General features: G+C 32.9%; 2 protein-coding genes across 3 annotated transcripts; both read left to right on the forward strand.

Moving 5' to 3' along the window:
- On the forward strand, window positions 13866-15156 carry LOC104765579. The gene is made up of 3 exons (XM_010489311.1): window positions 13866-14414; window positions 14488-14781; window positions 15005-15156. The coding sequence occupies exons 1-3, from the start codon at window positions 13907-13909 to the stop codon at window positions 15100-15102; spliced, it is 900 nt and encodes a 299-aa protein (XP_010487613.1). The 5' UTR covers window positions 13866-13906; the 3' UTR covers window positions 15103-15156.
- On the forward strand, window positions 15628-26420 carry LOC104765580 (kinesin-like protein KIN-12C). 2 transcript variants are annotated; one of them, XM_010489312.2, is made up of 34 exons: window positions 15628-16401; window positions 16493-16648; window positions 16774-16857; window positions 16948-17067; window positions 17146-17259; window positions 17362-17454; window positions 17537-17697; window positions 17769-17843; window positions 18171-18258; window positions 18340-18398; window positions 18476-18539; window positions 18621-18686; window positions 18786-18947; window positions 19018-19122; window positions 19240-19475; window positions 19556-19625; window positions 19697-19750; window positions 19839-19897; window positions 20233-20299; window positions 20380-20430; window positions 20567-21935; window positions 22076-22152; window positions 22251-23561; window positions 23655-23762; window positions 23855-24012; window positions 24104-24164; window positions 24273-24347; window positions 24651-24890; window positions 25030-25128; window positions 25217-25291; window positions 25382-25440; window positions 25530-25641; window positions 25742-25837; window positions 25924-26420. In XM_010489312.2, the coding sequence occupies exons 1-34, from the start codon at window positions 15868-15870 to the stop codon at window positions 26089-26091; spliced, it is 6426 nt and encodes a 2141-aa protein (XP_010487614.1). In that variant the 5' UTR covers window positions 15628-15867; the 3' UTR covers window positions 26092-26420. The 2 variants fall into 2 exon arrangements, with proteins under 2 accessions (XP_010487614.1, XP_010487615.1); XM_010489313.2 differs by having other exon boundaries at window positions 15868-16401; window positions 18786-18923.

The raw sequence follows: 27515 nt of genomic DNA on the forward strand, positions 1-27515 counted from the left end.
TGGGTAAATCGATTTTGCCATTGCAAATGGAAAAATGAAGAGACTCATGATTGAGAAAGGCTTGTACTGGCCAATCCCCCATCCCAGCGGAAAAAACAATATTATTCCAATTATCTTGGTTGCCATCATCTACGATCACCTGCATTGCATGTAATGGATATATATATATATATATATATTGATAATAGTTATAATAAAAATAAAATTGGGTAGGTAAAAATACTTACATCGAGAACAACCATCAAGTATATGACGTGAAGTGCCGCTCCGAGGATATTGATCACAAGCTTCAATGTGTTCCCCTGATGACGGGCGTCAATTGCCCACAACACGTTGCACGCCAAAGTCACAAGATACGGTTCGTAATTCTCATCTTTCCTAATCTTTTCAGTTAACTCATTCATTGTCGTACACCTATTTATTATATTAATACATATTACACATTCATTAATTCGTCGATCTAGGTACAATATATTTAACAAAGGGAAATTAAAGAAGACTCACATTGGGTAAAGATACACGGCCATCCAAATGAAATTGCCTTTGCAATATAACATGCAAAAAAAGAGATAATGTTATAGCGAAAGAATTAGTACCTTGAATATAAATCGATGAACAATTTGTTGTATGTAAAAGAAAGAAAGTGAATTAAAAGACAAAGAGTGTTATTAATTATTCACTAGGTGCTTCCCACGCAACGTGTGGGTTGTGGTGTAGTTGACACTTTCTTGTTTTTTTTGGTTTTTTTCGTTTTATTTTTTGTATTATTTCGTTTTAATTAGGCATATACGGGCTTCGCAGTCACTTGTATTTATACACTATATGTTTATACAATTTCGTTTAGATGTCTACAATTGTGGCGTTTATTTTTTATGAATTATGAGGATGTTGTTTCTTGTTTTTGAGGATCTAATCTTATCATTGACTGATATTGTTCCCAATACATTTATTGTATTTTAAATTTTCTAATTAACTGCTTATGTAAATCTTTCATACGTTGATGTTTTAATAATAAGTTATTTTTAAAAAATAATTATCTTTCGTGTAAGTGATTATGTTTGTATGCCCATGTTTTGGTCTAATATCAATAAGATCGTTTCTGTTTTTCTTTAGTTGGCTTTGAAACCAATATTGAGTTAAGCAAATAATGGGTCGAATTATGGTGTTAATAAGTAATATAAATTCATATATATATATATTGTATATATGTGACTATAAATTTAGCTAACTAAAAAATTATGTAATATTTAAATACAATCTTGAATATATATATATATATATATATTTATTTGTGGGAGGAATGTATGAAATTATTGGATAGAAGTTATTTTTGAGTTAAATGACCTTTAATGTCTTTAAAGTGAGTTAAATATTAATAAATTTTTATATGTGTCTTGACTTTTTTTAAAAGGAATACCAAGTGTTTCCTTCCAAATTTGAAGTGATATAGTATTTTAGTTTTCTTATATGATTTTATGAACTTCAATGTAAAAGTTTTTCAAAGTAATAAGTACACTCACTGATTGAATTATAAAATTTGGAGAAATGTTTATTTCGTTTAATCATCTGCTCTTTTAAATAAATTAAATAAGTATGTTGTTATTCCTACAAATAGGACAACATATATTATAGTTTAACCATGGAGTTAAGCAATGGAAATGGAACTTGTGATTGCAAGACAAAATGCTTATATGTTACACATTGATCGTTTAAAAATGAATAGGAACATCTAATTCTCAAATAAAGTTGATTGTTTTGTTAAAACCAACATATGTGAATTTAAATTTAACTATGCAAATTTAAAAAATAAATATGAATAGATTAGAAAGGCAAGAAATATAAAAGAAATATTTTTTTATATAAATAAAATAAAAATTGAAAACAATGTTAAATATATATAATACTTTCTACATTAAAATATAGAATCAAACTCTTACAAGTTACAACACATATGAGATATAACAACATTTGATATTGGTAGGAGAGGAGGAGAGAATGTTTACTATAAGATGGTAATCCAAATTAGATAATGGAGATGAATCTTTAAAAAATAGAACAATGTAATATCTATATATATATAATACTTTCTAAATTAAAATATAGAATCAAACTCTTACAACACATATGAGATATAACAACATTTGATATTGGTGGGAGAGGAAGAGAGAATGATTACTTATAAGATAATAATCCAAATTAGATAAAGGAGATAAATCTTTTAAAATAAGAACAATGTAAAATATATATCATGTAGTCTCTAAAATTAAAATTTAGCATTAACAATTTACAATGATATTTCATTTTTTTTTTACAACCCATACAACAAAAATAAGAAATCAAAAAAAAAAAAAAAAAACGAAAAATGATTTGAGGTATTGTAGAAGAGAATGAGAGAATGTGAAAATGAGATAGTAAAAGAATGTCAATATGAGAGAATGATAGATTGAGAGAATGCTTATTTATATGATAAGAAATGATGGAAGTTACATTTTGAATTATGGAGTTACAATAGTAATTTATTGTGTTTGAATAAAATTGAGTGGTAGAATATGATTAATGCATAATTTATTTTATTTTCAGTTATAATTTTATTTTAATGTGCGAGTTAAATGTATTGTGTTTATTGGGTCTTAAATATTGTTTAAAGCAATTAGAAAGCAAATAAAAAATAAAAAATTAGAAAACATTAAATGAAAAATCAACCAATAAAGAGAGACCAAAACCTTACTTTTATATATATGATATACTGCTTTAAACTTTGAAATGAGAAATATATTATAAACAATAATTTTACATGAGAAATATATTAATTTAGCCAACCAAAATATGAATATTAGTTTAGCCAACCAAAATAATTAAACAATATCAAAATTTCACCAAAAACATTTTCTCTTGAAAGATAAATAAGTTAGTAGGAGGAATGAATTAATGTACAGTTATTGGATAGGAGTTACATTTGAGTTAAATGAAGTTACATGCCTTTAATTATAAATAAATATTTTAATTGTTTATAACCTAAAATAAAAAGAATACCAAAAAGCTGATTGAAAATTCACATGATTTGGTTGTTTGTTGATATAAACTCAACACTTACACATAATATTTCAAAATAAAAAATATTACTTTTGAAGTGACAAACTAAATTAGTTTTCTTATAAAATTATATGAATTCTTCAATCTCAAAAATGTTTAAAACCCCAAAGATAACTTATATTTTTTTGGTCTTTTTTTTGTTTTTCACTCATCAATTTAATTTATAGTGCTAGATTTCATACTAATGGTTTCATTTTTAGAGAATTTAGTTAAATGGTATTTTTAAAATTATATTTTATTTTTATATTTAAGTTCCAGTTGAATATTTCTTTTTTGGAACATTTTTCATTTTGATTAAACACACAAAAACCAATTGTTTAATTATGTTCTTTTTGTTTTCAAAAACCTCAAATCATAAAAATATATATAAATTATATTGATCTTTGCAGATTTATCAATTGGATCACAAAACAAAATAGTCTTTATAAATATCATCCCAATTGCTTAATATCCATTTCTTATTTATTTCCTCCCAATTGGAGAGCAACTTTGCGGACGAGTCCATTCCCTTAATTACACAATTCTGTCTTGATTCACCCTTGTTGCTATTCATTCGGTTAAGCTCTTTCACAGGCATGTGGCAAGATGGTCTTATCTCAGATCTTTTCTCCGTCACTCGACTTCTGGGAACTTGTTCCCAACCTACTCTCCCTTTCCAGGGAGCTGAAGACTTATCATCTTTAGTGCGAGCTAGGTTTATAAAAACCTGTCGGAATCTCAGCATTCCACTGTGGCATATCGTCGTGTCGCGGCCAATGAATAGGTCTTGGGCAGCTTACTGTCACTTCATGTGGCCTATCTTCCTGGTGGTTCTCACTATCTATAGGGTCTTAAGACCTCTTTATCTTAGTTTCAGTATTTATTGTATCTTTTGTTCTTTTTACTGTAGATGCTCGCAAGCTTGTTTTACCCTTTGTTGTAGTTTGCTCCGGGTGTTGTGCTTCTGTTTAAGCAACACACTATGGCTTTCTCTCCTCATGTATAAGTTAGTTGGTTGTATTATACTCCTTTTAGAGGGGAATACCAAAAACCTTGTAACTTAAGTTAATGGAGTGTATGTTTGACAAAAAAAAAAAAAAAAAGATGAACACAAATCTTCAACATTCACACATGAACTATGAACTGCAAAAGAGATCTGTTTTGGACTCTTATCGGTAATAATTATTGAATAAACGAAACAGTTTAGCAAAGGAAACGGAAGTATCTAATAGGATTTTCTGGATATTTGTACTTGATTTACTTAATTCTAGGGAAATCTGAAAAGTATATATTCTAATTCAAAACAAAAACAATTAACCAGGAAAAAAGAAAATAGTTAAAAGAAAAATTATTGGGTTCACCTCTAAGGGTGAACCACTCTTATTCACCTCCTCTTAATCAACCAATCAAACTGCCATATCATATTATATTTATAAAATAAATCAAAATTAAAATAAAAAGACAAAACAAGTTAAGGAAACTAATTCTGTAGATTTTTTTATTAAAGAAATTATGTTGGTTTAGGTTTATAAAAATAATAATTAGAGTTTAGATTTTACAATTAAATGAAATCATATGTCGGTTTGGGTTTACAAAAGAGTTGTTAGAGTTTAGGGTTTAGATTATATAATTTAATGAAATTATATATCGGTTTGGGTTTACAAAAGAGTTGTTAGAGTTTAGGGTTTAGATTATATAATTTAATGAAATTATATATCGGTTTGGGTTTACAAAAGAGTTGTTAGAGTTTAGGGTTTAGATTATATAATTTAATGAAATTATATATCGGTTTGGGTTTACAAAATAGTGTTTAAAGTTTAGATTTTAAAATAGAAAAAGAAGAATAATAAGAAAACTAAAAATAATAATCGTTTATTTTCTTTCAAAAAAAACTGCTGTAAACTTTTAAGGAATTTGACATCAAATGAAAGACATGATACCAGATTTTAAGAAGCGATCGACATATAAGACTAAAAAAGTACGCCGTTATATGTTTCACATTAATTTCAATAATCTTTTATGTCAGTTCAACCTATTTTTGTCACGTATGTAATATGAATTAAAAATGGGTCGGTTATTATTTACAAATTAAACTATATAGATTGTTTGTTAATGTATATTGGTTATGCTACTATATCAATGTTTTAACCTGATTCAAATTATAATAAAATAACTTTTATTTTCTTTGATGTAAATTAAGTAGATAAATCCATTGATTTTAACTTTTAACAATTGAACTAAATCACAAAATTAGTTTTGACATAATTAGTATAATCTTATTTGCATCAGTTTTTATTGATGTAATTTTTTAATCATTTGCAAAGTGCTGTTAATATAAATGAATTAATATGTTGATTTTTTAAGTGATGTATTTATGTTTCTATCAGTATCTTAAAGTGATGCAAATTTATATCCGTTTGCATCAGTTTTAGTTGATTGATGCCGTACAAGTCAATAAGGATATCAATTATTACTTTATGCTAAATTTTATCTTTTGTATCAATCATAAATAAGCAATACAAATTAATATCACTTAATTTTTTGATACAATTTAATTGATGTTCTTTTTTTTGTAAGATTTAGTATTTGTTATGAAGTATGTATTTTAGCAACAAAAAAAATCACAAATGTATAGCTTTTAAAGTGGCAAATTTAAAATATGTGAAGAAAATGACATACACAAAATAGTTGGAGTGAAAAGTGGCCAAATCCATAATAATTCCCTACATCGACTACTGTATATATGTTTTGATTATACAAATTGTTGTGAAGTTCAGATTTTGTACAATATTAAACTATTATAAATCAAAACCTAATCTTATACTAAAAATATGAATCCAAAATGTGATTAATAAATATAATAATCTCATGACTTTTTAAACACTAAATTCAAAGCCATACTAGGTGCTTCCCCACGCAACGCGTGGGTTGTGGTGTAGTTGGCACTTTTTTGTTTTTTTTTTTTGTCTTTTTCGTTTTCTCTTTTGTATTATTTCGTTTTAATTAGGCATATACAGGCTTCGCAGTCACTTGTACTTATACACTATATGTTTATACCGTTTCGTTTAGATGTGTACAACTGTGGTGTTTATTTTTTATGAATTATGAGGATGTTGTTTCTTGCTTTTGAGGATCCAATCTTATCATCGACTGATATTGTTCCTAATACATTTATTGTATTTTAGATTTTCTAATTAACTGCTTATGTAAACTTTTCATACGTTAATGTTGCAATAATAAGTTATTTTTAAAAAATAATTATCTTCCGTGTAGGTGATTATGTTTGTATGCATATGTTTTGGTCTAATATCAATAAGATCGTTTCTGTTTTTCTTTAGTTGGCTTTGAAACCAATTTTGAGTTAAGCAAATAATAGGTCGAATTATGGTGTTAATAAGTAATATAAATTCTTATGTATATATATTGTATATATGTGACTATAAGTTTAGCTAACAGTAATATTCTGTAATATTTTTAAAGATAATCTTGAACATATATATATATATATATATTTATATTTGTGGGAGGAATGTATGGAATTATTGGATAGAAGTTATTTTTGAGTTAAATAACCTTTTATGCCTTTAAAGTGAGTTGAATATTAATAAATTTTTATATGTGTCTTGACTTTTAAAAAAAGGAATACCAAGTGTTTCCTTCCAAATTTGAAGTGACATAGTATTTTAGTTTTTTTATATGTTTTTAAGAACTTCAATGTAAAGGTTTTTCAAAGTAATAAGTACACTCACACTGAATAAATTATAAAATTTGGAGAAATGTTTATTTCGATTAATCATCTTTTCTTTTAAATATATTAAATAAATATGTTGTTGTTCCTACAAATAGGACAACATATATTATAGTTTAACCATGGAGTTAAGCAATGGAAATGGAACTTGTGATTGCAAGACAAAATGCTTATATATATTATGTTACACATTGATTGTTCAAAAATGAATAGGAATATCTAATTCTCAAATAAAGTTGATTTTTTTTGTTAAAACCAACATATGTGAATTTAAATATAAATATGCAAATTTTAAAAATAAATATGAATAGATTAGAAAGGCAAGAAATATAAAAGAAATATTTTATTTATATATAAATAAAATAAAAATTGAAAACAATGTTAAATATATATAATACTTTCTAAATTAAAATATAGAATCAAACTCTTACAACACATATGAGATATAACAACATTTGATATTGGTGGGAGAGGAGGAGAGAATGATTACTTATAAGATAATAATCCAAATTAGATAAAGGAGATAAATCTTTTAAAATAAGAACAATGTAAAATATATATCATGTAGTCTCTAAAATTAAAATTTAGCATTAACAATTTACAATGATATTTCATTTTTTTTTTAAACCCATACAACAAAAATAAGAAATCAAAAATAACAAAAAAAAATGAAAAATGATTTGAGGTATTGTAGAAGAGAATGAGAGAATGTGAAAATGAGATAGTAAAAGAATGTCAATATGAGAGAATGATAGATTGAGAGAATGCTTATTTATATGATAAGAAATGATGGAAGTTACATTTAGAACTATGGAGTTACAATAGTAATTTATTGTGTTTGAATAAAATTGAGTGGTAGAATATGATTAATGCATAATTTATTTTATTTTCAGTTATAATTTTATTTTAATGTGTGAGTTAAATGTATTGTGTTTATTGGATCTTAAATATTGTTTAAAGCAATTAGAAAGCAAATAAAAAAATAAAAAAAAATTGAAAACATTAAATGAAAATCAACCAATAAGGAGAGACCAAAACCTTACTTTTATATATATGATATATTGCTTTAAACTTTGAAATGAGAAATATATTATAAACAATAATTTTACATGAGAAATATATTAATTTAGCCAACCAAAATATGAATATAAGTTTAGCCAACCAAAATAAATAAAAAATATTAAAATTTAACCAAAAATAATTTCTCTTGAAAGATAATAAGTTAGTAGGAGGAATGAATTAATGTACAATTATTGGATAGGAGTTACATTTGAGTTAAATGGAGTTACATGTCTTTAATTATAAATAAATATTTTAATTTTTTATAACCTAAAATAAAAGGAATACCAAGTGGCTGAATCAAAATTCACATGATTTGGTTGTTTGTTGATATAAACTCAACACTTACACATAATATTTCAAAATAAAAAATATTACTTTTTAAGTGACAAACTAAATTAGTTTTCTTATAAAATTATATGAATTCTTCAATCTCAATAATTTTTAAAATCCCAAGGATAACTTATATTTTTTTGGTTTTCTCTCATCAATTTAATTTATAGTGCTAGATTTCATACTAATGGTTTCATCTTTAGAGAATTTAGTGAAATGATATTTTTAAAATTATATTTTATTTTTATATTTAAGTTCCAGTTGAATATGTTTTGTTTTTTGGATAATTTTTATTTGATTAAAGACACAAAAAACCAATTGTTTAATTATGTTCTTTTTGTTTTCAAAAACCTCAAATCATAAAAAAAATATATATATATATTATATTGATCTCTGCAGATTTAACAATTGGATCACAAAACAAAATAGTCTTTATAAATGGATAAATGGATAATTATATTGATCTTTAAATATTATATTGATCTTTATAAATTATTAAAAATGATACATGAATATGTGAGATAACCAGAGACATAATAGATAATTACATATGGATCATTTCAACTTTATGATCTTATTGTGTGGTGAATATTGTAAGGAAGTATGAAAATAATGACTTATAAGATGTTAATATAAAATAGAAAATGGAGATAAACATTTTAAAAGATTAAAATAAATATATAAGATATACATATCATACAAACTCTAAAACTAAGCTTTTACAATGATATTTGATTTGATTTTTTATAACCCATACAACAACAATAACAAAAAAAAAAAAAACAAAACAAAACAAAACAAAACAAAAAAGAGATTTGAGAGTAGTGGAAGAAGATGAGAGAATGAAAGAGTGATAGACTAAGAGAATAAGATAATGAGTATTTATAGGAAGAGAAATGATGAAAAATTACATTTAGAAAAATGAGAGTTACAATTCTAATTTATTGTTTTGTTTTAATACAATTGATTAATACAACTTAGTGGAGAAATAAAGTTAATGCATAATTTATAGGGGGAATTCATATGATTTCAGTTTTATATTATGTGCGTTAAATGTGAAAATTAATTATTTTTAAATTTGTGTTTTAATATAAATATTTTTTTTGTTAAAAATGCATTGCCAAGTAGACGAATAAGGAGAGAGTGAAACTTTACTTTTTATATATATGATTACCTGTAACTTCGAAAACGTACATATTGCTTGATCAATATGGAGAGCTTATTAATTTCTTTGGTAAAGTTGTATGTGTTTTAAGAATTAAGATGAATTATGAGTTATTGTGTTTGCATGCATGCTGCTTTAAATAGCCACAAATATGACCATTATAGGTAAGCTAGCCTTAAGTCGTGTAAAAGTTTTAATGTACTAATAGGGCAACAAGTAAATTAGTAATTTTGTTATGCTCATTTACTTGGATGAAAATCGTAATCACTTTTAGATTGTATATGAGCATAACAAACTTATCATCCAAGTGATGAACAACTTTAATAACACGTTTTCCAATATTCTTACACAACCCAAATTAGTATTTAGGTTGATTGATATTTATAGTTTGTATCATCCAAGTTATGAACAACTTTATTTTTTTATTTTTTTTTATTTTGATCAAAGTTTTTTTTTTTTTTTTAACATCTATTTTCATTTTCTTCGAATAAAAGTTTACAAAATTACAGAAAAATGATCCACATAAAGATACATTTATGATCAATAAAGAAGAAACATACAACAAAAGAAGTGAATTTAACGATGCTTCTTGTCTAGAAGAACTTACTTGCTAACAGATAATCAAGTCTGTTATTTTCCTTCTTCGTGCTCGAACCCAAGTCGTTGCGATTCTTGGCTATCATCCAACTATGAAAATACCAAATTCACTTCGCAATCATTAAAACACCAACCGGCAGAAGAATTTGCAGATGATCATTCGCCGGAATCAAACTCTATTGAAGAGATATAAAATAAAAACAATTATTATATATAAACTATATATATATATATATATATAGATCTGTGATATATGTATGATTATCTTCCTCTGCCTTTAAAAATATCTGGGAGACAATAGCCATGGCGCCACTTGAAGATCTGCTATAAGTTTTGTATAACCATAAACGAGATCCATTTCATCTTTTACACCCATAATCTTCATTCTTCATCCATAATCATAATCACCAAAATAGATGCTTGAGATAATTAGGATAGACCTTGCCTTAAAAATGAATATCTTCTTTCCTGGAACACTCCTTTTTATGAGAGAAGACTTGGAACACAACCTGAATCTTACAAAAAACTAGATCTATGAAGGAATAAGATAAATTAAGAAGATGGAAGACGAACAGAAGGAGTACGTCCGACGCCGGAGCCGACGTCGGCCGAAGCCATAGTCTTGGTTAATCGCCTCTAGCGTCGTTTGTTGGGGGAGAGGAAAAACGGTTGTGGAATGACGTTCAAACGGTTTAGTCTCTTTCTGTGATTTGTGTTTTATTATTTTGATCAAAGTTATGAACAACTTTAATAACACGTTTTCCAGTGTTCTAACACAAGCCAATTTTGTGTTATATATATATATATATATTTATTTATTTATATTTTTACTTACTCTTATAGAAACTAGGATTCAGACCCCCCGCGATGTCGTGGGGGAAGTATTTTAGAAAAAAAAATAAACTAATTTTAAAATTTAAAATTATACATTATGAAAATATTTGAATGTAATAGAATAGTTTGAATACATAAACTGTTATTAAAAACACAACCATCAAAAAGAAAACTTATAACAAAAAATATTATGTAGAATAGATGCAACTTTGCAAAACACATTGTTTAAAATATTATAAATATAAGGTATTTTTATGAAGAATTATGGTAAAGAGCTACAATTAAAAAAATCATTATAACAAAGTGATCCTAACTGAGAATATTGAACTAATGCTGTAATGAGTAAATGTAATTTTATATAATTTGGAGAGCTGTAAAAACCGTTGAGAGTGAAATATATAGACAGTTCAAACAGACAAATGTATATAGATTTCAAAAGATATGAATATTCGAATAAACACAACTCAACAATGAACAGTTACAACTTTACAAAAAAAAAAATTGTTACGACGAACAATCACAACTTTTTGTAAAACACACAATTTAAATTTTTTACAGATTTTTTTAGAAAATTATCCAAAAGATACGATTGAAAAAACACAACTTTTGGTGGCATTTCTTCGGATTGCTATTATATACAGATTACTCTTATAGGTAGCATCTCCATTTGCACAAAAAAAAAGAAGGTAACATCTCCAAGTTGCCCGTCCCAATCTTCCAATACGTCGGGCCTAGACGTAAATTTGGTTAGAGACGACTCCATTCTATAAAAAAAATCAAAAAAAATATTTCAAAAATTCCACCGATTGATTGCTAAAATATCATTATCACTCCGCAGTCTCAGCTAAATTATATTTCATGAAATATCATTATATTTCAGAATATATATATTCTACTTCCTGGATAGCCCTATCCCAAACCATGCGTCACACGGATGGAGAAGCATTTGCATTGGAAGGGACCTTTTAAAGTCAAACTTGGGAAAAATGATAGGCAGTGGCGACTCAACACCTACATGGGGAACCCCTTGGATCTCTCTTGACCACCCGATCGCGCCCATGGGTCCTCCAACAAAGGAAAATCAACACTTGCGGGTAGAAAACCTGCTCCTACCTGCTTCAAAGGAGTGGAACCTCCCCCTGATTCGCCAAACACTCCCATCTTATGAAGAGTGCATAACCCAACTACGACCAAGCAAACAGGGAGGACCAGATTCTTGGGCTTGGCTCCCAACCCCTGATAGAGTCTACACTGCAAAATCTAGATATCATGAAGCACTGAGATCAAAAACAGTAAGAGTGGAAAAAACACCAACCTCCGACACTATAGAGCCTGTAGAAACCTTTCTTTGGAAAAAAGAAATTTGGAATATTAAATGTTCACCTAAAACAAAGCTCTTGCTCTAGAAGGCTGCTCAGAAAGCTCTTCCAGTTAGAAGCAACCTCCAAACCAGGCAGTTAGACTCTGACCCCCGATGCCCACACTATGGCAGTTTGGAAACCGAAGCCCACCTGTTTTTCCAATGCCCCTATGCACAGAAGTTTGGAATCTGGCACCACATAAAGAAAACTTCAACTCGGAGGAGATAGAAAATTTCAAATCGGGGTTGAGCCAAACTGCAAAACTCACCTGTCTCCCACCAACGGGCCTTATGATTGGACCTCTAGCACCATGGATTCTTTGGACCCTATGGACAACCCGGAACAAACTAATTTTCAACAAGATCAAAGCTCCTGCAAAAGATACACTGGATTTAGCTATCATACGAGCAAAAGAATGGCAGGATGCACAACAGCCACAAGACTACTCACCCCCAACACAGACCCGAGCCTCAACACCTGGACCGAGATCAACATTAACCACAACATCACATATCGCATGCTCCACTGATGCAGCCTGGAGAGACAACGGTAACATGGGATGCGCCTGGATCTTCAAGGACTACGCCGATCAACCGCTGAACCAGGGAGCCTCCAAGGCTCAGAATATCAGATCACCCTTGATGGCTGAAGCTTTAGCAACTTTCAAGGCATTGAAAGTTGCTATTGAATCGGGTTTCAATCAAGTCCATTTCGCTTCAGACTCGCAATTGCTAGTCAAAGCACTCAATCGGAAATCCTCACCAAAGGAACTCCATGGGATTCTATATGATTCTCAATCCCTAATCTCTTAATTTCATCTATATACTTTTAATTATATTCCTAGGAATTGCAATCATCATGCTGATGTCCTTGCAAAAAACGCTCTTCGGAACTTCTGTATCAAACCCTAATTGATTTTATGAAAGTTATTTGTTTGCAAAAAAAAAAATATATATATATATATATATATATATATAAATAAATTGATACTGTGGAGAATATTGATGTGAGAATTTTTTTTATAGATTTTGGGTTTTTTTCTCAGTCTCTTTTTAGAGTGTTCGTTCTATCCCTAATGAAATTAACGGTGGCTATATGAGTTGTATTATTACTTTTGATTTTTGAATGTTTTTGTTTGGTTAGTGAAATCAGTTGATGGAAAAAGTAGAATGATGAAGTAAGACATATGTATCATGTAATAGTATAATAATGAAAAATACAGTAATCTATCCGTTATTATTTATTAGTTTTGTTTTTTTTAAACTAAAACATTAATTATTAATTATATGAACACTATTTAACCAATGATAAAATAATATGCAAAATTTTAAAAGTCAAAAACAATTAAAAACTAATTAGTTATGCATTGAAAACTGAAATATTCATATAATTTTTGAAAATTTTGCTTCTAAAGGATGAACTATTAAAAAAACTGAGGGAGTAGTATTTTTCAATATATATATCCAAATTTTTAACTATTTAACAAACAAGTGAAAAAAATACAGAGAAATAATACTTCACAAATCAAGGAAGTTAAAGAAAAAACAATTTCAAGATAATATTCCAAATTTCTTTGTCCAAAAAAAATACATAAACTATTATTAGGATAATAAATTAACAAACTATACCATAACGAGGTTTCATTAAATCTAAAATTCAAATTTCCATAAACCTTTTTAGATAGAAAAGAAAGGGAAAGAGAAAAAAAAATTCAGCAAAGTAGAGAAGACAACAACAATGAGGAAGCTCTTCATCTTCTTCACCTTCCTCCTCTACACAGTCACAACCCTAACATTTCCGCCATTAACAACCTCAGCATCAACATCGTGCCGTACACTATGCGGCAACATCCCAATAAATTACCCGTTCGGCATCGACGTCGGCTGCGGATCTCCTCAGTTCAAAGCAATGTTCAATTGCTCCACCGATCTATATTTCACCACTCCTTCCGGAAGCTACAAAGTCCAGAGCATCGATTACGAGAAGAACACTATGGTAATCTTCGATCCGGCGATGTCTACTTGCTCGATTCTTCAGCCTCACCACGATTTCAAGATGTCTGATATACAGAACGCTCTTATCAGACCTTCGTACGACACCGTTTTCGCGCTCCTCAACTGTTCCAACGACTCTCCGGTTCATAATCGTTACCGGAATCTCTGTTTTAATGCCGCCGGCCACTCTTGCGACGAGCTTTATAGCTCATGTGCCTCATTTCGCATCTTCAACACCACAACACCCTCTGGTATGAATTCAGATTTCTAATTTCTTAATTACTGTAGTGATTTCCCCAAATTTTGAAATCTGTGTGGCTTCAGGTAATAGTACGGTTCATACGACGCCGTATTGTTGTTTCACTAGCTACGATACTGTGCGGGTGATGAGTATGAACATCTTGGACTGCTCACATTACACGACGGCGATTGACAACGGGAAAATGAGAGGCGTGGCTCCTTTGGATTGGTCCTATGGAATCGAGCTTTCGTACGCGGTGCCGGAGATTGGTTGTGACCGTTGCCGGAAGTCAGGTGGCACTTGTGGTTTCGACGCCGAGACGGAGATCTTTCTTTGCCAATGTCCCGGTTCCAACAACAACCCTACGAGAGAATGTGGTAACTACCGTTTCAGTCCCTCTTGTTTTTTTTAATTAATTTCAAACAGAGTGCATAATTTGTTTATCGTGATCAATTTAGTCCTAATTAGTCAACAAATAACAATACATTTCTTATATGTACTTTACACTGCAGTAATATATAGATTGAACTGGTTTGTTAGATTCTTTTAATATGTTAGATTTTGAGATCGTTACATTGTATTTTTTTTGTTCTATTTCAGGTGGAGGTATGACTAATCAAGGAGGCTTTAATTCTACAAACATAAATCATACGATTCTCTTGATCATGTTCATGTATTTTGTTTACTCTCTTCTGTAATATATTCATATATGTTAATTTTCATTTTATTAATCTATGGACTATTTTTTGGGATAAAAAATTTCTTATTTCATTTTTTTTAATAATATCAGCTGAAATATGTATTATGTAGTTCGTAAAATAATTTGCATGTAATTATGGTAAACGACATATTAGTCGCATGAACATCTGAACAAATAATATTTTATTAATTGAATTCAAAATTTAGCAAAACGCCAAAAGGTTCAGAATTGGTCAGTATGATCATGGCTATTGACTAGAATCTCAAACGTCAGATTAACGACTAATTAGAATGAGGATGTCGAATGAAGAATCTGGAACACTTTATTAATTATGCACAGTAATGATGGAAAAGTTGACCAACTACTAGTACTACTGATAGTGTGGTAGAGAGGGACGATTAGTTTATTGTACATATCATTTGTTTTAAAGTAATAAACATCAAATTTGAAAACGGAGATAATGAGAGGGTATATTCGTATTATCGAAGAAGTAGAAGGGTTCATCGTCAGAAAAATTAAAGTTGCTAATTTTGAAAATCCACTCCCCCCAATTCAAATCTGAGACTGAGAGAGCTTGGAAAGGATTCAAACAGCTCTCGAAACTTCACACAAAAAGCGCTGTGTTAGTTAACATTATTAATTAATTCGTCCTCAAAGCTTCTGAAAAAGTTGCTCCTTTGTTCCAGAGTGTGAAGTTTGAATCGTCTTCTTTAATCTTTCCGCATGCTGAAAGAGAGCAGAAGCTAGTGCCTCTCGATCTACCATGTCTCGAAACGTTCCCAGAATCGAGATGCCGGAATCGGAAGAGAACATGTTCGCGAACTTGTCTCTGTTTTCGCCGTCAAGAGCTCCTCTTAATTCGATACCAGATCCGAGTCAGCTTCAGAAGGCAAATCATCTACCCGAATTCGATTTGGTTCAGAAATTGGAAAGTACGCGAACGCAGCATCAACGAACACTGGGTCCGGAGAAGAGATTCGATGTTTCGGAAGGTAGAGCTGGGAATGCGAACGGTATGCATGATTCGAACCCTAAGATTGTTGGCCGTAATGGGAAATCTCGGTCGGAGCCAAACTCTGCGCAGAGTACGCCCACTAGGAACGGTGCTAGGGTTTCTCTTGGTGGGGGTTGTGCTACGGGCGCACGAGTTGTTCAGTCTTTTGGTGGAAGAGGAACGAGCTCGTTTGCGAGGATTCCGAGGGGGATTCATATGGCTGAATCTGTTAGCTTTGCGGAAACAACTCCACTTTTTGAGCTCAATGAAGATCATTCGTTTTGGAAAGAGCACAATGTCCAGGTTGGTTCACTGTTTAGGAGATTCAATCAATTAGTTTTTTTTTTCGTTTTTCTGGAACTTACTAATTTAGGGATCCTTCTATATGGTGTAGGTTTTGATAAGGCTGAGGCCATTAAGTACAATGGAAAGGGCTAGTCAAGGACATGGTAGGTGTTTAAAACAGGAGAGTCCACAAACATTGCTCTGGTTAGGCCACCCAGAGACAAGATTCACCTTTGACCATGTTGCCAGTGAGGCAATATCTCAGGTAAGCTTCATTTCAAATTTATCTAGTTCCACTTGAAAGTGAACATTATAGCTAGCTGCAGAGGCTTTTTGTATGTGATATAGTTACCTATAATGTTATGGATGCGTGTTCTGTTGACTTTTCAGGAAAAGCTATTTCACGTTGCTGGACTGCCCATGGTGGAGAATTGCTTGTCTGGTTACAATAGCTGTGTGTTCGCCTACGGCCAGGTGAGATCATATATGATGATATGTTTCATGTTTCTGCTTGTTAGAATTTCCATGGTGCAAAATTAAGAAACTTAACTTCCTCTCATATAGACTGGTAGTGGCAAGACGTATACTATGATGGGAGAGATATCTGAGGCAGAGGGAAGCCTCGGTGAAGACTGCGGAGTTACTGCACGTATTTTTGAGTATCTGTTCTCAAGAATTAAGATGGTAGTTGCCTAACTTCCTCTCGACGAATCACTTCAAGCCAAAATATATTTCAGTACTAAAAAAGGTCTTTTTTAACAGGAAGAAGATGAAAGGAGAGATGAAAACTTGAAATTTAGTTGCAAATGTTCTTTTCTTGAGATATATAACGAGCAGATAACCGACCTCTTGGAACCATCGTCAACCAATTTGCAAGTAATTCAATTATTTTCCTTCTACACTTGTTATTATATATCAGTCTGGTGCCTTTTTGTTTTTGTTTTGAGATAGATCATAACCTTGAATTCCATATTATAGCTCAGAGAAGACTTGGGAAAAGGAGTATATGTTGAAAATCTTGTAGAACATAATGTGAGAACTGTTAATGACGTTCTAAAGCTTCTACTACAGGCAAGATCTCCATACCAAAACATTCTGTTAAGAGTTTTAAGTTTTCAAGTATTTAACTTCATATGTTTTTCTTATGCTTCAGGGAGCAACTAACCGGAAGATTGCTGCAACCCGTATGAACAGTGAGAGCAGCAGATCCCACAGCGTTTTCACGTGTACAATCGAGAGCCTCTGGGAGAGGGATTCTCTAACTCATTCAAGATTTGCCAGACTAAACTTGGTCGATCTGGCTGGTTCTGAAAGGTAGCTTGTACTTTTTACTGTGTTTACTTTTGCATCTTTGACTACTGAAATTATTTTTGATATATATACAGGCAGAAAAGCTCAGGTGCAGAAGGGGATCGCCTAAAAGAAGCAGCAAACATTAACAAATCCTTATCCACTTTGGGGTAATCCTAACAGACACCTGTTTACGTGTCAGTGTCTGCCCTCTGCTTTTTATTGTCATGAACTGTTTTCTGCTGTACATTGCCAAGCGTCTCAACTCTCAGGTCAAAATAATATGTGTATGTTTGATGGAGAAAATTTGTGAAGAAACTGAAAATATGCAAAGCAAGAAAGAATGGCGATAGTTTAATAGCTTTGAGGTCTTTGGCAACTTAAAAATTATTATGAACTTTTAGACAATCTTATTACAAGATAAGATGCCAACAATTTCTTACACCTTTTACGATCTTTGTAGCTACTAACACTTTTCCATTCATCTGTCAATTTAGCTTAGTGATAATGTCTCTGGTGGATTTGGCACATGGGAAGCATAGACATGTTCCCTATAGAGATTCTCGACTTACCTTTCTACTGCAGGTATGACTATTAGAGGACTACAACCTTCATTTCTTTTTCTGTTGCAATTGCATGGGGACTTACTTACAGATATGGTTTCAGGATTCTCTAGGGGGTAACTCCAAAACAATGATAATAGCTAATGTCAGCCCATCTCTTTGGTTTGTACCAATATCCATTCTTGTTTAATGGGTTTACATTGTCTTGTGTATTTCTAATTGTTATTTTCTTATTGCAGCTCTACAAACGAAACCCTCAGCACGCTGAAGTTCGCGCAACGGGCAAAACTAATCCAGAATAATGTAGTTAGAATTCTTCATTGATTACGATCTCTTCTATGAAAGTTTGACCTGATGTAAGGCTGCTTCACTCTGATTTTCCAGGCTAAAGTCAATGAAGATGCCTCTGGGGATGTTACAGCACTCCAACAGGAAATAAGAAAGTTAAAGGTATCAATTATTGTCAAATTGCATCAAACAGCAAACTTTCCTACGTCTCATGCGTCGTCATGTGAGGTCATATCAAAACTTTTTCAATTATTCAAACAGGTCCAACTGTCTTCCCTTGTGAAGAACCATGACTCTAGTGGGGCTCTTTCAGACTGCATATCTTCTCATGAAGAATTCAGATACTCTGGTACATCTAAAGTAGCAGGAGAAACAAGACAAGACAAGTGTCACTGTCAGGTGCACAATTCACTGAGAAAGAAGGTATATTTGCAACAAATTTGTGGATATCTTGCGACTATGATATTGAACTGGCTTGATAACTGTATACCAGGTGAAAAATATGAAAGATAATTTGATTGGTGCTCTCAGAAGGGAAAAGATTGCTGAATCTGCCCTTCAGAAGTCCGAGGCTCAGATTGAGCGTATAGACTGCTTGGTTAGTTTGTTACACAGACAGTTCAATTTCGTATTTTGAACTAGACAGAGACATCTCATGATGCAAACGAAATAGGTTACATTTTAGTTCATCTTATATTTTGACCCTTCATTACAGGTTAGAGACATGGAAGAAGATGCCAAGCGCATTAAAATAATGCTTGATCTTAGGGAAGAAAATGTTGGCGAGATGGAATTCTGTATGTCTGGTTCATTGATGACAAAAGAGTGTCTCATTGAAGAAAATAAAACTCTAAAAGGAGAGATCAAGCTTCTTCTCGATAGCATTGACAAGAATCCAGAGTTGACACGTTCGGCCTTGGAGAACACCAAGCTCCGGGAGCAGCTACAACGGTAAATCACCAATTAACTGTTTTGGAAGAGTCTTTCTTATTTTGAAACGTTCTATACCCTGATTTTTACTTTCTTTACAGATATCAGCAATTTTATGAGCATGGGGAACGAGAGGCATTGCTTGCTGAGGTGACAGGACTACGTGACCAGGTTTGAGAATGCCTTTACCAAATGGACTTTACGCAATAAATCAAGCTGAATTTTTTTCACTTCTCATGCAGCTTCTTGATGTTCTTGAAGCAAAAGATGAGTCTTTTTCTAAACACGCAATGAAGGTTTGGGGAAAATATACTATTTGTTATTTTTATATCTTGGAAACTGTTGTTGCTGGTTTCTTATGCGTGAGCTTTGATAACACTGTAGGAGAACGAAATGGAGAAGGAATTTGAAGACTGCAGAAACATGAACTCTAATTTGATCCGGTAATATTAAAAATTATATGAAATTTAATTATCTTTTGTGAAGGTTTGATATTGCATGGAAAATTATTTACCCTGTTGCATTTTTCTGTTATGTGGTGGGTTGTAGAATGAAATAACTTTTGAGTTCTCTGTTGCATAATTATCTAAAAGTATCATCCTATTCTTGGAGTGTTTCAACGTCCATAACCCTGTTGTACCCTAATTCTGCTATGGCTTGTGTTTGTTAATATTCTAACGTTGAACCTGAAACTTTTTCAATATTAAGTTTGATTAAATTGGAAAAGAAGCCTGCTATGGTACTGTTTCTTATGTTTTGGTGTTGTTAATCAATGCAGAGAACTAGATGAAGTACAATCAGGACTTGGAAGATACTTGAATTTCGATCAAATACAATCCAACTTTGTAAGAATTCAGAGTGACAGTGAGATAATTGTTATAAATTTTTCTTTGCTGGTGGTTTATCTTTGTTGTACCTTTTGCAGGTTGCGTCTTCCACCAGAGGAGTTGAGCCGGTTAATCAAGCTCATAAACAGGTTTGTTGAGTGAATATTTGTAGCATAAGAATCATAGTCTGAATAGTTATACCTACATGTATTAAAAATTAGTTTGCATACTTAAAATTGCTTTATAAGGAAGATTGTTTAACGCCCTTTCTTTCCATTGAAACAGGCAGAAACCATGCCAACTATAAGTGAAACCCAAGAGGAGGTGGCTATTTCAGAGAGTAAAAACTGCAGCAACATTGGTAATCCTGATGGCAACAGCGTTATGCTTCTAAATGAGCCGCATGATGTGCTAGAGGAGAATGATAAATCCATGAATATGCTAACCAACAGAAGTAGTATGGAAAGAGAAGTTGTACCTAGCATAGAAGGTTATGACACGGAGTTATGTGGCATGGTCAATAATAGAGATGCATTAGTGAAGAAGACAGATGAGGGGATAGACCGGTCAATTTTTCAGTTCAAGTTAGGAAAATTAATGAAGGACCTCGAGGAGGCCAGAACACTGAATTGTCAATATGAAAAAGAGTATAAGTCGCAATTATCTCAACAAGAAGACATTGAAGTAGTCCGTGAGCAAGTCGAGACAGAAACTGCCAGAACCATTCTTGAGTTGCAGGAAGAGGTGACTGCTCTCCAGTCTGAATTTCAAAGAAGAATCTGTAACTTGACCGGGGAAAATCAGTCTCTGAAAGATACTATAACTGCAAGAGAGGCAGAAACAAGAGCACTTAACCAAGACTGGGAAAAGGCTACCTTAGAACTTACAAATTTCATCGTCGATGGGTCTAAATCCATAAAAAATGCATCTACACAGATTGGAAGTATAATCTGTTCATTTCCACAAGTGAATGCGTGGATAGGTGATTATGTTGAGAAGGCTGCAAAAAGTTGTATAAAAAAGGAAGAAACAATTTTACTTCTACAGAAAAGCTTGGAAGATGCACGGACATTAGTAGCAGAGATGAATTTGAAGCTGAATTCCTTAAAGGGCGCAACAATTGCTCTCAACGAATTTCAACTGGGTTGCAATTCTGCAACCACTGAAGAGGCTTTCCACTTGAATAATGATATAGACAGGAAGAGAAATGAGGTAGACACGCTTGAGAGCGACTTGAAAGCAAAGCAGTATTCTACTCTGAAAACAGAACGATATGCCGAAGCTGCTTTTGCTGTTGCAAAATGGCTCTCTGATTCTAGAAATCAACACCAAATGCTGGAAATAGTACAAGATAAATCAGTAAAAGATTGTGGGGCATTAATCTCTGCTTCTCCTGGTGCGGAAGGGAACGCTGATATTAGTTTGTCAAAGGATGGATATCTAAGTGATGCAACATATCCATATCCAAAGGGTGATGAGCTTTCAACATCAAGCTCTGACTTTTCAAACTGTAAATGGCAACGTGATTGTGCACTGAACGTAAAATGTCAAGGAGTTTCAAGTTCTGGATCTGACGCTCAAGATAGTAATAACAAGACTACATCAGCAGCTTTGATTGCTAAGAGTGGTTCTGCAAATAGTGTTTACTGTGGAGGTATACTTTTGCTTGTTTTCGCTTATTCACCATTTTACATTTAAGATCTGAAATGAGTAAAATCTTGAATGGCTAGACCACCAGTTTTATTTTATATCTAGACTTGTAGAGAAAGAAGCTTAAAAGTTTGTTATATGCAGAGGGGAGGCAGTCAGTAGAAAAGCCATTGACTATTATGATGGGGAAAGCAGAAACGGAATGCAAAAGCAGTAACCCGGTAAGCTTTTATTAGCATCGTTTCTTTTTGTGAAGATATATAAAGAAATTGGTTACATACTTACATGTCAATGACAAAGTAAACCTCTGAACTTGCAGGTTTCTTCCGAGGCATGTATGGGTCTTATGCATAGAATGGATCCTGTTAGAAGTTTCTTCGATCGATTTGAGGAAGTCAATGCTACCATGAAAGAAGCTGATTTCACACTATGTGAATTAGTAAAGGCCAATGAAAAATCAAATCATGTTACTGAAATGTGGATTCAAACCCATGGAGAGCTAATAGTTAAGGAAAAAACTCTGATGGATGATCTTGACAAGGTAAAGTCTACACTATCCGCATGTGAAGAAGAAAATCAAATCTTGCTAAATCAAACACACTCCACTTTGGCGGACATGGAAAATTCAGTGTCTTTGCTTGAAGAATATTTTCTGGAAACGAAAAGAGGAGTAGAAGAAACATTAGAGGCTTTGTTTTCCGATGTCCTTTTAGCTGGAAAAGAGCTCCTCCAATTGATTTCCAACTCAAGACCATCGCTTGAGCAGACTGTATCTGAAACCATGGAGAGAGAGTTCACCATGTATGCAACATACCAATGCCACATTGGGAAACTGGTCGATCAAATTTTGGATCAGAGAAAACAGGTTATCACTCCCCACCTTTCAGGCCAAGAAAACCAACAGTCAGAGAAAATTAATGCCATTGGGTATAATGCTGAAGATGAAGTCACGGGAAAGCAAAACAGAGCAGAGATCGTCAAAGGTTTAGAAAATGATGAAGTTGTTCAGTCACATGAGAGCCTATTATATGAGAACTTGTATCTGAAAAAGGAGCTTGAGAGAAAAGAAGCTTTATGTGAAGGCTTGCTTTTTGATTTGAAGCTACTTCAAGAATCAGCATCAAATAAAAGAGATATCAAGAATGAAATGGATGAGCTGTTTGACGCATTATGCAAAGTACAGCTAGAGCTGGAGCTGAAAGCAAGTCAAGTTCATGATCTTTTTGTTCGTAACGAGAATCTTGAAAATTGCTCCATTGACTTAAAAACGGCTTTGTTCACGTCAAAGTCAGAACTAGAGCAGGCCAAAGAGAGGATACAATTTCTTGCCGAGCAGAATGATGAGTTAAGGGTCCTCGTTAGTGATCTCTGTACGGAAAAGGTTGCAGCTGAGGAGGGAATGGACGAACAAAAAGATCTTGTCAAAAGGTTGGAAAAAGAAATCCTTCACCTGACTACTACAGCAGAGAAGCAATTGCTTTCTGCGGTCAAGTCCATTGAAGCAAATTTGGAAAAGACCAGTGATGAGAAAGATCAGCTTGTTGAGGAAATATGTTCGTTAAATAACAAGCTTGAGTTGGCCTATGCTATAGCTGATGAAAAAGAAGCAATTGCCGTAGAGGCTCGTCAGGTATGTAACTTGGAGCCTTTTGTTTCTAGATGAATCATTTGATCCTTAGCAAAATTGAAGGGTTAACAAGAATTAAAACTTGTTCTTGTGTAGGAATCTGAAGCAAGTAAAATATATGCTGAACAAAAGGAAGAGGAGGTCAAGATTCTAGAAATTTCTGTTGAAGAACTTGAGCGTACGATAAATATATTAGAAAGACGGGTTAGTTTTCCTTGTTTGTCATTCTCTATGTATCTTAAAGATATTGCATGAACTCTTATGCTTACTTATATGTAAGCTATTTTGGCTTCCAGGTGTATGATATGGATGAGGAAGTTAAAAGGCATCGTACCACCCAAGATTTGTTAGAGACAGAGCTGCAAGCTCTCAGACAGAGATTGTTTAGATTTGAAAACTTCACTGGTGTGGTAACAACCAGTGAAAGCACAGAGGAATATAAGAGTCACATAAGGTCAGCCAACCTAATCCTACTCAAGATATTTGTTTCTCTTGTATATCTTTCTCTGCGTAGACTAAATTTGGTAAAAATAAATGTATTCTAGGTCGACAGAGCAGTGTCAGATACAAGTCATCCAGAAGGAAGTAGCAGAGAAAACCAAAGAGGTGTGTTATATTGTTGGAATGCTCGGCTTAATTCTCCATGTAATTTTCTGATATTTGCGAAAATGATTATTGTTTATTTATTTACTTCTACCTTGTCTTTCCTCACAGATTAAACAGCTAAAAGAGTATATCTCCGAGATTTTACTGCATTCTGAGGCCCAAGCATCTGCTTACCAAGAGAAGGTATTAGATTTGTAGACTTTAGCAGTACTAGGCACTGTGATTGTTAAATAATCTAGCACCAAAAGTACTATTTCCATGCTACACATTTTGCGCATATTTGTGTCTCTGTTGGCGTTCTTGCTAAACATCATGTCATGTTTTAAAAAATATCAAGTCAAGAATTGTAATTATTTCTGATTTCTATTGTGATGATCTGAAGGAGGCAAAATTTGATAACAATGGCGTATATTTCGATAAGAACCTGGAAGGGTTATTTTTCTTAATTTGTAGCTCATATAGTTTCTTTGTTTCTAATCTCAACAGTATAAGACTTTGGAGGTCATGATTCGAGACTTCAAACTAGAGGACTCAAGTTCGTCAGCTGCTGAGACCATATCACATAAAACTGATAAAAGCTCAATAAAGAGTAGAGGTTCAAGTTCACCTTTTAGATGTATAGTTGGGATGGTACAACAGATGAAACTGGAGAAGGATCAGGAATTGGCCATGGCAAGGGTTCGTGCTGAAGAATTGGAGTCATTGCTAGCTGTCAAACAGAAAGAGGTTCAGGCTACCTTCATTTGATTGTTCTTTTCATCTGGAGTGCTCACAGATTTTTATTGAACGTCTTGTCAGCAGATTAGTTTCTATTCACCTTGATTCGGTTTAAAGTGACTGAGTGAATATTTTCTTGCTGGAACAGGTTTGCACATTGAACACGAGGATAGCTGCAGCTGATAGCATGACTCATGATGTTATTCGGGATTTGCTTGGTGTGAAAATGGACATAACCAGCTATGCTGTAAGTATATCAGATTATATGCCATCTTCAAAAAGACTTCATATGCACTTTTTCTAAATGTATCGGTTTCTCTGTTCGGATGTTTCAGGACTTGATTGACCAGCACCATCTCCAAAGAGTGGTTGAAGAGGCTCAGCAACAGGCTGAAGAGATCCTCTCCAAGGTGATGATGCTATATGCTTAATGGCATCTACTTACATTAATTGGTTTTCAATTTTGTTATTAATACTTTTTTTTTCTCTTTCAATTTCAGGAGCAAGAAATCATCAACCTGAAGAGACATATTGATTCTCTTGTTAAGGAAAGAGAAAGGTTAGGCCTATTCAACTGATACTAAAACTGTTATATCACGAACCAAAGTGCTTATTTTCTCTCGGAATGTTCCTGCTTTTTGTGGACAGTTGCATGTCAGAGTTGAACAAGAAAGATACAGATGTTCTTGCGACACAGATATCTTTGGACCAACTACAAGAGCGAGTTCAGTTGCTTTCTATGCAAAACGAAATGCTCAAGGTAAGCAGGAGTTTCTTCTACCTATACTCTCACCACACCAGCTTTATTTATTTTATGTGTTCTCCTTAATTCACTGATTCTTTCTATCTTCCGTTTGCAGAATGACAAGAGCAATTTGCTGAAGAAGTTAGCTGAACTTGATAGAACAATCCACGATGCACGGGCCAGTAACCATCGTGCTCCACAGACAACAAAGGTACGTATAACGGAACCAAACCAAAGAATAATTGTGAAGAACTCAACGGTTGATTCTAAGATTCTGAATTTCGTTATATGGAACAGGATACAGTGTCATTCAACCTTGCTGATACTGATTATACCAAGAGACTGGAAAACGCTCAGAAGCTTCTTTCCCATGCAAATAACGAATTGGCAAAGTATCGCAAAACGAGCAATAACCACCCATCTACAAGAACTCAAGGACAGAGCTCCAGTACAAGATATCGGTAAATAAATGTTCTCAAAGCTTCTCTTCCCCTTGGCTTGTTCTTGAGAGTATATATCGCACGGTTCAAACCTATGAAGCTAGTCCAGCAATCTGAACAACGCACAGGTTCTGAAACTGCGGCAAAGCAAATCAGATTGTAGAGTGTTTTTGTATGGCTTGATCGTTCCACTTCCAGTAGCTTGATGGAATTACGTTCTTGGAATGTTTTCTTTAATTTTGTGTGTTAAGTTGGAATTGTTGTGTATATATAACATGTCGCTGCAATTGGCCTGTTGTTGTTGTATTATATGTTTATATTTCTATAAAGGAAGAGATTCTATTTTCTTTCTTTCTCCTTCATCTGATAAACAACCTCTCGATTATATCATCTCTCACTTCTGTCGTCGTTAGCTTGCAATTCAAGATCCGTTATATATACACATACATCGACTAGACAGATTGTTGGAAAATTTTCAGTCAGACAGCTTTGTGAAGGCCTTGAGCAAACAGTTGGTGTGCATTGTTGTTAATGGTGACACATGAGGATTGTGATCGATCTTCTGCCAACAACACATATGGTACATCCTCCCTAATATCCAATGACTCAGTGCAAACCCTAAAGCTAAGGCTAGGTTCCAAAGTACAAGATGGTACCTGAAGATCCTGAATGCAATCAGTCCCCCATGTTTGATTCAGCTTCTGATTCAACATCTAGAATCAAATCAATTGTTTGAGCAACCTCTGGCATGGAACGCGCAATCACCTCTGATGGAGAACAATTCTGAGCTGGATCAACCTACGCTTAAAGACAGTCCATTCCATATATTTCTCTTTATTTATCTCCCGCATAAACCATGTCAACCCAGCTCCGTCTAAAAACAAGAAGACTACTGTATATCAAGCTTTGCATCATCTGAGAAACAGCCACGATTGAAAAGCCTCTCCACTTTTGGGATCCACAGCGACGGATCTGTTCCGGTGAACATAGGCGTATCCATACAACCATCATCTTCATAGATCACAGATTCCACCGTCTTCATCGCGTTGAAGCTCCGATCACAGTTTCACCGCACAATTGATAGAGTCTTGTACTAGAGAACTCAATCGAATCTGAATGATATGCAATTGGAAAGAATGTTTGTTACAGAGTTGTTAACAAGAAGAGAATAAGAGAAATACTCAATCCGAGAATGCGATGATCAACATTGATCATCTCTCGAGCACATCACTCGAGCACTCAAGAACATCTCCTGAGAATTAACAAACACAGATTAAGCATAATGAAGAAGAAGAGCTTCACAGCTCTTTTAACCTCTCTTCTTGTCCACGTCATCAGCAACCAACTTGAATCCTCTTGACGTGGTATTGTACAATCGTATCACATTTGTAACTTTTCTCTCCCACTAGTTTTCTCTCTCACGTTCATGTATATATATATACACTCATC

This window comes from Camelina sativa, chromosome 19, assembly GCF_000633955.1.
Source record: "Camelina sativa cultivar DH55 chromosome 19, Cs, whole genome shotgun sequence".
Classification (NCBI taxonomy): Eukaryota; Viridiplantae; Streptophyta; class Magnoliopsida; order Brassicales; family Brassicaceae; genus Camelina; species Camelina sativa.